The 16,261-nt window shown below is 42.3% G+C and overlaps 1 protein-coding gene across 3 annotated transcripts in view; it reads left to right on the top strand.

The window, feature by feature from the left end:
* Nucleotides 1-1,518: 1,518 nt before the first annotated feature.
* Nucleotides 1,519-16,261, top strand: part of ACACB (acetyl-CoA carboxylase beta) — an 86,138-nt gene continuing 71,395 nt past the window's right edge. For 2 of the 3 annotated variants that reach the window (XM_069961385.1, XM_069961384.1), the window contains exons 1-2: nt 1,519-1,593; nt 5,791-6,307. In XM_069961385.1, coding sequence (XP_069817486.1) covers nt 5,799-6,307 — 509 coding nt within the window. In that variant the 5' untranslated portion in view covers nt 1,519-1,593; nt 5,791-5,798. Of the gene's footprint in view, nt 1,594-5,790; nt 6,308-10,579; nt 10,655-16,261 lie in introns of those variants that run through there. The other variant, XM_069961387.1, reaches the window with a different exon arrangement.

Genomic DNA, 16,261 nt, shown 5'->3' with positions numbered 1-16,261 from the left:
CTTGCTGACTTATTTTTCTGATGTAAGACATACATGTCCATGCACCTAAGCCAAAATGCTGTTCACACATCCAAGACCCCTCTACCTGTTACGACACTGTTCTTTTCTTACCAAAAGTCAATTTTTTTCGTTGTATCAATCAAAATTTTTTGTTCTTCTTTGACGCCTATTTGTATGCCAACCATTTGCCACTTTAATTAAGGATGATTGATTCTCTGTACTACTACGGTAAGAAAAATGGCAAAGCAAATGAAAAATTCCTCTGAATGAGGAACCAACTTAAGCAGACTGAGGAAATTTTTTGTATTACACGTCCTGCTGCAAGTTTGTCAGCAGCCCGCCCCGTTAACCCCCTGCCGGCTGAAGCGTATACTTCACCTGGTCCCAGTGTCTTCACGTCCCGCTCAGCCAATCCGTGCGCTGATTTGGCTGAGCGGGACGTGCCAAGACCAGGTGATGTATACGCTCCAGCAAGTGGGGAGTTAACGGGGTGGGCTGCTGACAAACTTGCAGCAGGACGTGCATTCTGCTGTGAGTTTGTCTGCCCATAGACTGTACAAGGCAGGGATCTGCAGCGAGAAATTCTCTGCGCATCCGCCCAGTGAGTTTGTACCCTAAGGGCCAGATCACACTGAGCAAACACGGCGGACGTCTCCACTGCAAAATCCCGCCGTGCTCAGTGTGCTGTTTGGAGTGAATGAGAGGGCGCGCGTTCGTCGGCTCCCTCTCCTCTCCGCTCAAAGTAGTAACATGTTACTACTTTGAGCGCAGAGTGGCGGCAGCGGACGAGTGCGCGCCCTCTCATTCACTCCAAGCAGCACACTGAGCACGGCGGGATTCCGAGGTGGAGAGGTCTGCCACGGAATCCCGTCGTGTTTGCTGAGTGTGAACCGACCCTAACGGTCCATTTACACAGAGAGATTATCTGATGGTTTATCTGCCAAAGATTTGAAGCCAAAGCCATAAACAGAAATTAGGTCATAAAGGAAAGCCTTGAGATTTCTCCTTTTCAAATCCATTCCTGGCTTTGGCTTCAAATCTTTGGCAGATAATCTGTCAGATAATTTTTTTTTGTATAAACGTACCCTAAGGCAGGACATCCTCTTTTATGCCATGTATCCCCATGCTCACAAGGCTTCTGAAACAGATCTAAGATTAGCAAGATCTCCACAACAATAACATGCCAGTAACCTCTACATCTGACTATAAACACAGGCACTTGGTCCTTTACTCCCTGTACCTACAGCCTCATCATGGAATTATAACTGTAAACTAACCTTCACCCGATGTCTCTAATTTCCGAAGGAAAGCGGCCATTTTCTCATAGCCTTCAGTTAAGCCACTTACCTGCCGCCCACCCAAAATGGCTGCATGTAGCCGCAGACAAGACTTGAGAGTGAAGGATCCCCTCTAGTGTTCGCCGCAAGTTCCTATAGTCACAGTATAGTGACAGTAAAGAGAAGCTGTAGCCCCGCCCACCCCGTGCTGTGATTGGTGGAGGAGGCTGGTGGGCGGGTCAGCTGCTGTCAGCGAGCTCTGTTGTGCTGTGTGTTCATCCAGATTTGAGGCCAGGAAGAAACAAGAGGATGGATGGTAAGATGTATGCCTGGGAGATCCCTGCTGTCTATAGGGGACACTACACCACACAGTGGCTGGGGTGACACATGGCTGTAGTATATATACATACCTTGGCTCTCCAGCTGTGGCAAAACTACAACTCCCATCATGCCTGGGCAGCCAAAGCTTTAGCTTTGGCTGTCCAGGCATGATGGGAGTTGTAGTTTTGCCACAGCTGGAGAGCCAAGGTTCCCTCCCCCTGCTCTAGAATGTATGGTGTAGAATGAGCATCTCTTTGTATAACACTTATATATAATATAAGGCTCCTTCTCACTATAGTGATACATGTGATCTGCTGGTGCAGAGAGAGAACACTGTGTCCCTGCACATGTCTGACCACCATGTCCCTCTCTTGATCTATTACTGTACTGTTTTGCTTTCTATGTATCTATTTTTGCCTGTGCTGTTATGGAAGGTGTCCGTTCACAGTGCTGAGTAGAGACCCCATGGGTCCCAGCAGTGCAGCTAGGAGGCACGGTGACCTTTGGCCCACATAATTCTGCTCGCACACAGAGAGGCCTGTATTTTGGAGATGGTCCTGCTGAATAGAGGGAAACAATTCCCGGCTGGATCCTGTAGTCCTGGCCCTGCTTGTTTATCTCCAGCCATTTAGTTGGGCCTCACCTTACTAGAGTTATAACACAGTATTCCAAGGCAAAGAGAATATTTTGGAATTTTCAAGGCGTCCCCAGAGAAATATAGAAAGGACGGATCCGGACGTTCGCTATACATCAGGGGTAGGGAACCTTGGCTCTCTTTAGCTGTTGCAAAACTACAACTCCTATCATGCTAAAGCTTTTGCTGTCCAGGCATGATGGGAGTTGTAGTTTTGCAACAGCTGAAGACCTAAGGTTCCTTATTCTGCTATAAATACATACCAAATTATGAGTACAAGCTTCTTACTAGCCGGGATGTTTAGTAAACAGGAGCAGTAAGGCAATGTTCACTATGTTCAGTGTCAATGTCCCGAAGAGTATATCTAATTTTTCCATAGACTGTATACGTTAGTCCATTATGCATTAGTATTTCTTTAAGAAAACTGTATTAAAAAGTCACTTTTTGACTGCTTTTTGATAGAATTTCTACACACTGTATTCTAGTAGATACCCATTTTGTTGGCTACAACTGTATCCATGTATGATTTTAATAATATGCAGAGCCAAACATAACAACAATTCAACTGGTGCCAGAGATTTGTAATTTACTTTTATAAAAAAATCTCTAGTCTTCCAGTACTTATCAGCTGCTGTATGTCCTACAGGAAGTGGTGGATTCTTTCCAGTCTGACACAGTGCTTTCTGCTGCCACCTCTGTCTGTGACAGAAACTGTCCAGAGCAGCAGAAAATCCCTATAGAAACCTCTCCTGTTCTCCAGACTGGAAGGAATACAGCACTTCTTGAAGGACATACAGCAGCTGATAAGTACTGGAAAACTTGAGATTTTTTTTTATAGAAGTAAATTACAAATCCTTAGCACTTTCTGGGCCCGGTAATGGCCTCATGTGTAGGGTGTTTTTGTGGCATATGTTTGTCTGAAACACTTCTGCTGTGTTAATAAAACAACACCTTGTCCAATATAGTTATGGACTGGTTATATGCACAGTAATGGCTCCTGGTTCTGGATAATACAATACAGTCAGTGAGGTCCCCATATGCTGTGGGCATACATTGTATTGTCTTCTCACACATTCCTTTAAATGTTAAGAAATAACAATACGGAAACTTGTGGCTTGCCTGCACACTCCATCAGTGTTTTTGCTTACAACATTGCTGCCTATTGATGCAATACACAGAGTACTGAATGAGTGCCAGAGCAAGCAATGCCAAATAAACATGCTGTCACAAGTAGGGTATATGCCAGTTCTTGTGTATTATAATCCAGATAAATGTAAAGAAAAAAAGTTGGCATAAATTATATATCATATCTTATATCTGGATCAGCAAATATATTTACCTCCTCTGCTACATATACACATTGAAATAAACTTAGTATACTATTTCAATATGCTATTATGGGGGGGAGATGCATTAGACTGGGTTCACACTACATTTTTGTAAACAGTTTTTTTTCCAACCAAAACAGATGTACTGATGTAAATGCATCGGAACAAAATGGATCAAAAAAGATGCACACTAATGCATCTGTTTTTTGCATTTGTATGTATTTGTTTTGATCTGTTTTTCCACTGACTTCCATTATAAAAAAACAAACAAAAAAAAGCATCAGGTTTTTTTTCATACAAAAAAAGTCAAGTATGTTTTTGTGTATGTTAAAAAAAAAAAATGCGTTTTGATCCTTTTTTTTATAATGGAAGTCAAAGGAAAAAAGATCAAAACGGATACATACAATAGCATCCATTTTTGGCAAAAATGGATAAAAAAAAACGGATTGCAAAAACATAATGTGAACCCAGCCTTGGACTGAGCTGTATTGCGAATTATGTTGGGGTAATACCTATTTCTTCTATGCTCTATAAGGTTATGTGCACACAATGGAATTTGGGCAGAAACTTTAAACGGAATCCACGTGCCGATCTCTGCTTGAAGTTCCGCCTGTCCCATAGACTTTATGATATTCTGAAGCTCAGTCCACCATCTGCCTTAAGAATTGACATGACATTGGGCGGATGGCAGATTGAGCTTCAGAATATTACTGAGTCTATGAAACAGGCAGAACTTCAAGCAGAGACTGGCGCACGGACTACAATTGAAATTTCAGTGTGTGTTCCCTAATGTGCACATACCCTTATAGGGGCTATAATAACCTAGAAGTTCTGTCTGCATGTGTCCCTGTACTTCTCCATTTAAATCCAGGAAGCTAGTTCTGCCCGCCAGGTATGAATTGTTCTCCTCCCCAACTAATAATGGAAAATTGATTGTTTCAGAAACTGGCACAAAACAATGGAACCAATATAAAATCATGGCACACGTTTCATGCCCATATTACTTTGTGATCACACTCTAAATCAGGGAGTAACTAAGGATCCTTGGCTCTCCAGCTGCTGCAAAACTACAACTCCCATCATGCCTGGACAGCCAAAGCTAAAGCTTTGGCTGTCCAGGCATGATGGGAGTTGTGGTTTTGATGGGAGTTGTAGTTTTGTAACAGCTGGAGAGCCAAGGTTCCCTACCCCTGCTCTAAATGAAAAGAAAAAGTCATGACAAACATTCCATAGATCTTATGTACTAGAACAGACTGTACCTAGCCCTATGTGATGGTGCCAGTATGATACCAACTCTATTTTTGTGCAGACCGCCTCATAAATAATAATAATACATTATTTTTATAGTCAGAATTTGAACCGTCTACTTGAATTAAATGCAGAGATTTCTAGTGACTTCTTGATCAAGAGCAATAAGCTGTAGGATGAATAATTTATATAATATAGCTTTGTTCTGGATCTTCACCCTCTCCTAATGATTATATTAGAGCTGTGACGGGCCACGTGTCACTGGTTGCATGCAGTCCCCTATTACATTATGTGTCTAGACTATGGGATTAGTCCATGTAGAAGTTATCTGTCTGCCTGTGTCCTTGACTCATTGGACACTCGGATTATTGGACTATTTCCTAACTGATTTTATTAGCAGGTTTGTTGTGTAAGGAATATACGCAGATATTTTTTATGCTGGTTTGTGCACATTTGAATAAGGAAGAAGAGAATACTTGCATTCATATACTATAAGCCAACAATCTTAGGGCAGTGGTGACAGTCCCCAGAATACTGTTATATTAGTTTCATTATAATCCCACTGCAATATTGATCTTTACCATTAAAGGCGAACTCCAGTGAATTGTTAAAAAAAAAGGGGGGGGGGAAATCACCGGAGTACCCCTTTAAAGGACCACATTTCATGCAGTTTCCTATCTTGCTATGGATTGACAGCTATAACACAGACTATGTTCAGATGATCCTGTATAATACAGGTTGTGTTCAAATGATCCACCATGTATGGTCCGAGGCTGAGCCGTACATTTGGATATGTAGGAGATTCTTACTAAGATTTGTCATTCACCGGTGTTGATTCACATTTCTTCTCAAAATAAGTGACGTCTCTTATCTTTGTGACGTCTACCTTCCGTCTCTCATCTCTGTGTTGCATTTCTGTAATACAATGTGCAGCATTATTATATGGATATTACGTAACTGACCTGTGTCTGTTACTTTCTAGGTCTCTGAATGGTGCTGCTTATTTCTTCTTTATTATTGGCCGGGTTTTGGCTCTTTTGGAAAATATGGGGCATCCAGTGTAAGAAACACAGAGTATGTTTAGATACCTATGAAACAGTCATGGATGCAGATAAATCATGTACAGAGACTTCCCAGCAGGATAAGGGCGCAGGACCATCATCGGTGTCAGGAGAATGCTCCAATACACAAACTAATAAGCCACCCAATGCAGGGCCGGCCATATCACCCGCTGTTTCATCTCCCCCTGCAAAACCAGAACAGAAACATTTGAAGTTTGGACCCTCGAAAGGAAGTGTTTCTGAACCAAGGACCACAAATGTAAGGAAACCGCCTCTGTCAAGGTTTATTCTGGGTTCTTCGGAGGACAACTCTTCTGATGATGAGGGCGCCAATGGCTCTTTTAAGAGTCCAAGAAAAAGCAGTCTTACCAGTAGTGGATCACAGACTCCATCCCTATCATCCCTACCAGAAGTAGAGCCATTGACTACTACAATAAGGTAGGCAACACATTCATTTATATGTGTGTCATTACTAGAAGTCTGTGGTTCTTCAGTATAAAACATGAATTATTTTATTTATTTTTTTAGATAAACTTTATAGTTCTAATTTAAAGGGCACCAATGATAACTTTGTAAAAGTACCGGCCAGGCATGGAGCACTAAGGGGTTGGCCCGCCTGGGTTTTTGTCACATTGGTGGCAAGCGGGCCAGCCCCTACTGATTCATGCCTCGGGAATAGACTGGTGCTGTGTGCAGGAACTGGGAGGCGGTTTAAAAAAAGAACCGTGCCAATGGAGTTCCCGTGCCGGTGCTGGTCTGTTAATGTAAAAAGCCCATAGCGATGTACCTTTAAAGCGTATGTACCAATTTTTTGTTCCCGCTACCTTGGCGCAGAAATCCCAGTGGTGCATACCATTTTTCAGAACATCGCCCGGTCCCAACACTCAGCGCCTGTTTCTTCTTGTGCATCGGACCACTCTATGCACTGGAGGTGAGCTTGGTGCCCCCAGTGTAATGATATCCCCTCCCCTGAGTGACATGCCTCCATTAGAATCAAGCCTGGCCGCGCCCACCTCCAGTGCATAGAGCGGGTCGGGACACATAAAGAAATTAGTTCTGACTGTGGGGATCGGGCAGCGTTTTGAAAAATTAACCACGCCACCGGGATCTCTGCGCCGCAACATAGTGTAAAAAAAAAAAAAAAAAAAAAATCACTTAGGAAATAATATATTAATGACCAAGTGCTACACATTCCCATTCATCAAATCGAATCCAAATCCGTCTCTGAAGTGACAGACTGCTTTTATTATTGTTAAACAAGAACTAAAACAAAGAAAAATAATGTAGATTCTTATACCTCATTGTGCTCTACCTATTCTCTTTGGTTGGATTACCCAGGATACTGGGCCATGTAATACAGCCCTGAAAGCATTCTTTCCCTAGCTCTGTGTATGTGACCGAGATGGACCCCCAGTGTAAGGCTGCATTCACATGTCCTGTTAAAATTGTCCGTGGTCACTGATCGCGGAGGGGGTCGCAGCACGGATCATGTGAATGATGCCTAAGTCCATAGTACCGCCTTGTGTTGCAGGTACATGTTTCTCCCTGCTCTCAACACTCAGATCCCCACTGATCAAAAATTTGCCATGTCTCTACGACACGTCAAAAGCTTTTTTTAAATGACAGGTACACTTTAACTTCCATAGAATGAATATGGTCCAAAGTGAACCCATAGCAGCGTATCAGAGCTCAGATTTCATTTTACTAGCAGTTTAGAAATTAAAGCTGAGCTTGGTTGCTATGGCAACTTTCATAAATGAGGCCCTGAGAAACAGCCATAAATTCTATTGGAGGACACCACCGGTCACTAGAATGTATATAATGATCCGCAACGTATACTTCACCTGGTCCCCGTTTCAGCTTGCTTCGGGGCTCCCAGTGTCTTCACGTCCCGCTTAGCCAATCACTGCGTTGCGGCGACGTGCCGAGAATCCCCGAAGCAAGCCGGAGCATGGACCAGGTGAAGTATACGCTTTGGCGGCTGGGTGGGGTCAACGGGGCGCGCTGCGGACAAACTCGCAGCGGGATGTGCATCCTGCTGCGAGTTTGTCTGCCCATAGAGTTTACTGGGCAGGGATCCGCAGCGGGTCTCGCTGCAAATTCGCAGCAGATATGATAGCCATATTGTTTGTCACCCAGTTTCCACACAAAGTACTGAAAATACAAAGTTCTCTTTGTCCGTGTTGCCTTATTGGGTAAACCTTTATTTTGGTTACAATAAGAAGAAAGTTCATTGTGTTGTTGTTTTAAAAGCTAAAACAATACACATTGTAATCTGAGAGGACATCTTAGATAAATCACAGATCTGCCACAAGATAGCAGAGGTTTCAGGCTTCATGTGTTACTATGGTGTTTATAACACATTGACCTTGACACTCTGAAGGAGAACCTTCTCGGCCTGATGCCTGCGTTGTGCAATTCGTCATTCTTGGCTAAATGCACAGCTGCTTCACCTTGCTTGACACAGAAATAAAACTAAAAACACTCCAGTTGGCTTCTCATAAAAATCCATTGAGGCATAAGCTCTTGTTAAAAGGATTAGAAAAACAAAAACAAAGTTACTTTCTTGCAAAAACAGCATCACCCCTGTCCTCAGGTTGCGTATGGTGTTACAGTTGAGTGAAACTGCACTGTGGAAGTGTGGACAGGAGTAGGCGCTGTTTATGAAAGAAAGCAGCCTTGTTTTTCTAACAACTTTAGGCCAAGTTCATACAATGTATTTTTTTTAAAATTAAACAATGCCCATTGCCACAGGTTTGCAACAATGGTCGTTGTTTAATCACAGCGACCAATCACATTAACACCTATGGAATCCCGGACAAAGTGTATACACACTGTATACTTTACGGCCGGTATTTCATGCGGTCGCATAGGAAAACTGCCATGTCTAGTTTGTGCGGCCGCTAATTAGTGAACAGCTTGTGCTAAGTTTTCCAGCCAGCAATTAGATTAAAAAAAAAACAACTTTTTTTTTTTTTAATATCCACTCCTATGCTTGCCTAAAAAACTGCATCAAAAACCGTGCATGTGTGAATATAGCCAAACTGACAATGAAAGCAGGAATGTGAATAGCAGCCCTGTGCATCCTTTCTACTCCTGCTAGGTATTATCCTGCTCCTTTTCTCTATTTGCATAATTTGCTTTATAGTTTGTATCTCTCTCTATTCATTTAAAAAAAGAAAAGAAAAGAAAAAAAAAATGGTCCAGTGTGTTCACATGTACCGGAATCACAGCAGATTTTACATTGCACTGCGAGTATGTAAACCCTGTCCCCCTTAACCCACCACTGACCGGTGAATACTTTACCAGTCTATGCTCCGGCCTGCTTTTGTGGCTCCCGGTGTCCTGTTCAGCCAATCAGTGGCTGCGGCAGGACAGCGTACTGATTGGCCGAGTGGGATACCAGGGAGTCGGGAGCCACAAAACAGGCCAGAGAGTGGACGGGTAAAGTATTCACTGGTCAGCGGTGGGTTAAGGGGAGGCGGGGTTTATCTACTCACAACGGAATGAAAAATCTGCTGCGAGTAAGTAAACCCATACATACTGACAGTACCAGGAATCATATCGGATTTCGCTGCGGAAGCTACGTGTGAAGCTACCCTTAGGCTATTTTCGCACACAATATTTTTCCTCAGTATTTTGGTCAGAATTTTTCAACCAAAACGGGGAGTGGATTGAATACACAGAAAGGCTATGTTCACACACTGTTGAAGTTGAGTGAATGTCCTTCATTTAGTGGCAAATAATTGCTGTTTTGAAATAGCGGTTATTTTCCGTTAAATGACGGCCATCCACTCAATTTTCAACAAATAGGGGGAGATTTATCAAACATGGTGTAAAGTGAAACTGTCTCAGTTGCCCCTAGCAACCAATCAGATTCCACCTTTCAGTTTCCAAAGAGTCTGTGAGAAATGAAAGGTGGAATCTGATTGGTTGCTAGGGGCAACTGAGCCAGTTTTACTTTACACCATGTTTGATAAATCTCCCCCTTACCCTTTCTGTGTTTTAAATCCATTCCTGATTTTGATTGCAAAATAGTGACCAAAGTACTGTGTGTGAACATAGCCTTAAAAGGAATCTGTTGTGCAGGTTATGCTGCTGTTGCTGAGGGCAGCAGAACATATGGACAGACACACTGTTTTTAGAAGTGTGCCCTTTAACCTAAGTTGGCTGAGGCTGCCCCTGATCAGCTGCCAATGATTGACAGATTTCTCCCTCTTAATGGATTGGGATAAATCATTGGTGGTAGACAGGGTCAGGTGTAGGGTCTCCAAATCTACACTCCTTCCCACTAACAACGTGTCTCTTCCTATGTTATGCTTCCCTTGGCAGGAGCAGCATTAACCTACATGACATGTTCCCTTTAACTCAAGGTCACATTACTCGGCATCACGTATGAGCTATAATAATACATGCCTGTATACACGTGGCTGCCCTCTAGTAGTATCTACTGATCTGCTACGTGAATGGTGTTTACTTGAAGCCTGTAGGGCTAACTTCTCTCCATATATACCTATGGCACACTGAAGATTGCATATTCTTGTGTATCAGTTGCCCTTCTTTCATATCGTATGCATAAATTGCAGAACACGGCAAAAGTGTTTTTACGTGAATGTAGGCGCGCTGCACCTTTAACTTATCTGTGTTTTATAACTTACCAAGTAAGTAGTTGGGAGAGCAGAGATAACTGAGTAACAAAGGTGACTCCCAGAAGGAAGAAGACTTAGGATGTATCAGCTCTTTGTGTGCTAAGTCTTCACCTATGGATCCGGTGTATATTCTGGGGTAAGTCAGACCCTGATTTGTGTTTACTAGTTGTAAAAAAAAATCCACCTGTTCTGCAATGATCTGTTCTTTCACAATACTGGAGAAAGTCGCTAGGAAGTAAGATCCTGGTTATTGTATCTGCTACACTGCCATCCCAGCTTTCCTGATATATGTGTAATGGAAGCCATGCTGATGAGGCCGGGCTAGCAAGTGGCTTTTGCTGTGTTAGGGTATGTGCTTACTATAGACTTCAAGCAGATTCCGACACGCGGCCTCCGTTTGAAGCTCTGCCTGTCCCATAGATGGCGAATTCCTCTGTCCTCCCAAAGAATTGACATGTCAATTCTTTGGGCAGACAGTGGACTTCGCTGGCGAATGTTATCAGTCTATGGGACTTGAAGAGGAGGCCACGTGGTGGAATCCGTTTGAAGTTTATGCATGTATTCTGTAGTGTGCACATACTCTTAGTCCAGATGCACTCCAGTAGCATTGTGAGACTGTGATGCTGCCAAGTAAATGTATTTTCACACTCCGAAATCCGCACGGAGAACTTCACACGGATTCCGCTGCGTGCCACCGCTTAAATTTCCGTCCATCGCGTGGGCTCCATTCTATGCTCAAGTAGATTCTGGTGTCCACCCAAAGAATTGACACGTCGATGATATATGTTCCGGAAGCAGACTATATATCATGGACTATACTGTGGGAATTCCCTGCGTTATGATGCAGTGAGTTCCATAACATCTAAAGCTCTTTGCTACTGAACTGACCAGCCTGTGTTTTAGCTGCTCCTATAGATTTATATGGTCTGTACTAGAGTTTGGCAGTAATTTTTGTATCAGCAATATTTGCAGATTACAGATCCCTAAAACTGCAGGCAATGGAAATCAATGGGGACGAAATTTGTCCACAATTATGAATAAAACAACGGAGAGTGTGAATGTAGCCTAAGGGTAAATTCAGCCGGGCGTCTCGCACAAGAAATCCGCAGCTAATCCGCAATACACATATTATTCTTATTATTATTAATACGTGTTTTGCAGATTAGCTGCGGATTTCTTATGCGAGACGCCCGTGTGAATTTAGCCTAACGCTGGGTTCACACTACGTATATTTTAGTCAGTATTGTGGTCCTCATATTGCAACCAAAACCAGGAGTGGATTAAAAACACAGGCTCTGTTCACACAATGGTGAAATTGAGTGGATGGCCGCCATATAACGGTAAATAACGGCCATTATTTCAATATAACAGCCGTTGTTTTAAAATAACAGCAAATATTTGCCATTAAATGGCGGCCATCCACTCAATTTTAATATTGTGTGAACAGAGCCTTTCTGTGTTTTTAATCCACTCCTGGTTTTGGTTGCAATATGAGGACCACAATACTGACTGAAATATACGTAATGTGAACCCAGCCTAAAAGTGAGACATAGGCCACATATACATTTTATACACTTGAGGAGGATAAAAACATTACAGATGCGAATACTGAACTCTGGCACATGCCATGTAGCAGAACCTGCTTCTCTATGATTGCATTAAAAAAAAAAAAAACATGTACGTTTGTTGGCTGTATACAGTAGCGTTAATTATGCTTTTGTATGCAGCTATTTTAATCTATTCCCACAAAAGGACATAGCTGTGTTACCCCAAATGAACATAACTGTGTTACCGCAAACCGACATACTGCTATCTCTGTGGATAAAGCGGGCACAGAAGCTGTACCCGTGCCATCTGTGGCAGGTCCTGGCCTTCAGTCTTAGTCGGGCCCCCACCATAACTGTCAGCACCTATCACAGGCAGTGTATTGTTTTGTGTCATAAGACATTCAGAGACAGTGAAGTCTTCTAGTGGGGCAGTAACATAAAAAGTAAAATAAACAGATAATCCCCTTGTCCCCCAATGCAAATGGGAGACGTCTACCAGTTTCCTAGGACTGGATCCAGCTTTTCCAGGCGCTCAAGGTGGAGTGGCACAGAGGTCAAAGGCAAACAAATCATTTCACTTTGTAATGTAAATTAATTCATCTCTACAAATAATCAATGTAGAAAAAAATACACATATTTGGTATTGCGGCGTGCATAACAACGTATTTTTTTTTATTTTTTTTTTCTCCAGACTTCTCCTTTAAGACCATTTAGCCATACTGCAGGGTGAATTCAATTTCTTAATAAAAACTTGCACCTAACTGGCCTTTGTGAATGTGACCTTTGGGTTTGTTCCTGTGGCTGCATTTAGACCTTATCCACATTTTTTTTTTGTTAATCCAATCACAATATTGCCAGAAATGCAGCCCATGCAAAAAAATGTGAACTTGGCCTTGTAGTCCATAGTACAGCTCAGTATTGTATTGTATTTTCTAAAGCTAAAACAGGTCACATTTATTCACATTTTGGTATAAAATAAAGCCCTTGTATTCAACCATTTTTTTTTTTTTTTACTTTTAAGACAAAATTGCCTAAAGAACAATTCAATCATATGTGTCAGCCATGTTTTAGAGTTGTACAACATCGTGTATATGGGTCCTTAGGCATCCCTTTTGACACAATGCTGACAAACAATCTTCCTTCATGCCTGACTCATATCACCTCTAGGGATTCAGGAGAGCCCCATAACCTTATCCTGACAGCCAAGCACCGGGCATAGTTGGCGAAAGCATAAGGTGTGTAAGGCTCTCCCGAATTCCTCGGGGTCAAATGGGTCAGACATGATTAGGTGTACCTTTAAGGAAAACTATCAGGAGGTCTGTTCATACGAACCTGCTGATAGTTCCTGATAGCCGCTTACTTCCCCTTCTGAAGCTTGTAAGGCCTTATTCACACGTCCCTGTGAAGTTGCCTGTGATTTCAGATCGGTGTATTTGGATTGGGCTATTCATACTATCCGTGCCACAAAAGGACATGTCATAGTGCAGACTTAAATCTAAGGTCTAAGGGTGCTTTTACACAGACAGATTCATCTAAAAGATTATTGAAGTCAAAGCCAGGAACAGACTATAAACAGGGAACAGGTCATAATGGACAGACTGAGATTTTTCCTCTCTTCAAATCCATTCCTGGCTTTGGCTTTAAAAATCTGTCAGTGTAAAGGCACCCTTAGTCCTGCAGTTTTGATGGAGTTCAATCCTATAAAAATATGCAAATTAACCCTTTATGAGCACTAGAGGCATTCCTTGACCCCCGCCCCGCCCCAGAGCACCATTCGGCTGGCTCAGATGCTCACCCCAATTGCCCTAGCAAGTTTATTTGCATATTTTATAGGATCAAATTTCACCAAAACTTGCGGACTTAAAGGGGGAGATTTATCAAACTGGTGTAAAGTAGAATTGCCTTAGTTGCCCCTAGCAACCAGTCAGATTCCACCTTTCATTTTCCAAAGAATCTGTGAGGAATGAAAGGTGGAATCTGATTGGTTTCTAGGGGAAACTGAGCCAATTCTTCTTTACACCAGTTTGATAAATCTCCCCCAAAGATTTCAGAAGACTGGCGCCAGTAAGAGGAAGTAAGCGGCTATCGGGAACTGTCATGAGTTTCGTAAGCACAAACCTGCTGATGGTTTTCTTTTAAAGGGGTTATCCAGCGCTACAAAAACATGGCCACTTTGCCCCTACTGTTGTCTCCAGATTGGGTGGGGTTTTGAAACTCAGTTCCATTAAAGTAAATGCAAACTGCACCTAAACTGGAGACAACAGTAGGGGGAAAAGTGGCCATGTTTTTGTAGCGCTGGATAACCCCTTTAAGGCTGTGTTCCATATATGTGTTCAGAATGTGATCCAAATGCTGTGGGAACCTTACCCCTAGTTCTTAGGTAATAGCCACACAACGGTGAGGAGAATTGGGGGCATAGTTTCCACAGCACATTTCAAACACATATGTGGAAACCCGGCCTTAAGAGTCGTACAGGATTAAAAGAGGACAAGCTTTGTGGTATATGATGGTGCTGGTTTGGGGGGGGGGGAATTATTTTTTTAAATTGGAAAACCATCTGGGTAGCAGGAAAGGTATTACTGTACCTCAATCCCTTGCACTCCGCTCCCACCTCGGTCTTGTTTTGGAAGTACCGTGCACCCTTTAAGACAGAGTGGGATTGCTGGGTATTCTACCATGTCCATATGTGGTGGCCTGTCACCGCATAATATTACTTCAACATCGACAACGTTGTATGGCCATTAGCCACCGCAGAAGTATAACTTCTGAGACATGACTGAGGTGGAAATGGGGCACCAGGGAGTGAGGAAAGGTAATACCTTTCCTACTCCCCCAAATAACCCCTTTAACCCTTTGAGGACCAGGCCCAAAATGACCCAGTGGACCGCACAAATTTTCACTTTTGCATTTTCGTTTTTTCCTTCTCCCCTTTTAAGAGCTCTAGCACTTTCATTTTTCTATCTACAGGGCCATGTGGGGGCTTGTTCTTTTCAGGAATAGGTGTAATTTGTAATGGCGTCTTTCATTCTACCATAACATGTATGATGGATTTATGAAGATATAAATTGGTGAAATCGTAAAAAAGAATGCAATATGGTAACGTTTGGGGGGTTCCTGTGTCTATGTAATGCACTATATGGTAAAAGCGACATGATACCATTATTCTATAGGTCAGCCCGAACACAACCATATGCAGGTTACACAGATTCTATACAGATTCTATATATATATATATATATATATATATATATATATATATATATATATATATATATATATTTTTTTTTTATGAAATCCTTTTTTTTGCAATTATTAATAAAATGGTCCTATTGTGACGCTTATAACGGTTTTATTTTTTCACCTACAGGGCTGTATGAGATGTTATTTTTTGCACCATGATCTCTAGTTTTTATTAATACCATATTTGTGAAGATCGGACAGTTTAATCACTTTTTAATATTTTTTTTTATATATAATGTAACAAAAAAATCGTCAATCCTAGCACTTTTTTCCCTCTTTTTTTTGTTTTTTGCCGTTTGCGATGACGATTGTTATATTTTAATAGATTGGACAATTATGCACGCTACGATATATAATATGTTTATTTTTATATGTTTTATTTATATAATGGGAAAGGGGGGTGATTTTAACTTTTATTGGGGGATGGGCTTTGGGGTACTTATAAAAACATTTTAACTTTTTTTTTTTTTTATTATTATACATTTTAAGTTAGATTGCATACACTGTACAATGCTATGCCAGAGGCATAGCATTGATCAGTGTTATAGGCGCTCTGCTGATTGAGCAGATCGCCGATCAGACCGCACGGAAGAAGGTAAGAGACCTCCGGTGGTCCGTTAAAGCGATCGGGACCACATTGCTGGGGTCCCAATCGGTAGGTGACAGGGGCTGCCCCTGTCACACTCGCGATTGCTGCAGCCTGTCATTAACGTTGAGGGCCCAGCTACTCGCTGCAGCCGGCCCCCACTTGCTATGTGCAGGAGCAGAGCGCGCTTTATAGCGGGATAAATACCCAGGACATACAGTTACGCCCAGGCTCCTCTGGTGACAGGTGGCCAGGGCGTAACTGTACGTCCAGGGTCGTCTAGGGGTTAAGGCAATCACCAGTATAGGTTGTTCGGCTGAGTGCTGTCAGCCTGAACGCCCCAAGTAGTGGTATGTTTACACAGGGTGCT

This window comes from Dendropsophus ebraccatus, chromosome 3 (genome assembly GCF_027789765.1).
Source record: "Dendropsophus ebraccatus isolate aDenEbr1 chromosome 3, aDenEbr1.pat, whole genome shotgun sequence".
Taxonomy (NCBI): domain Eukaryota; kingdom Metazoa; phylum Chordata; class Amphibia; order Anura; family Hylidae; genus Dendropsophus; species Dendropsophus ebraccatus.
This window is presented reverse-complemented; position numbering and strand designations above follow the sequence as displayed.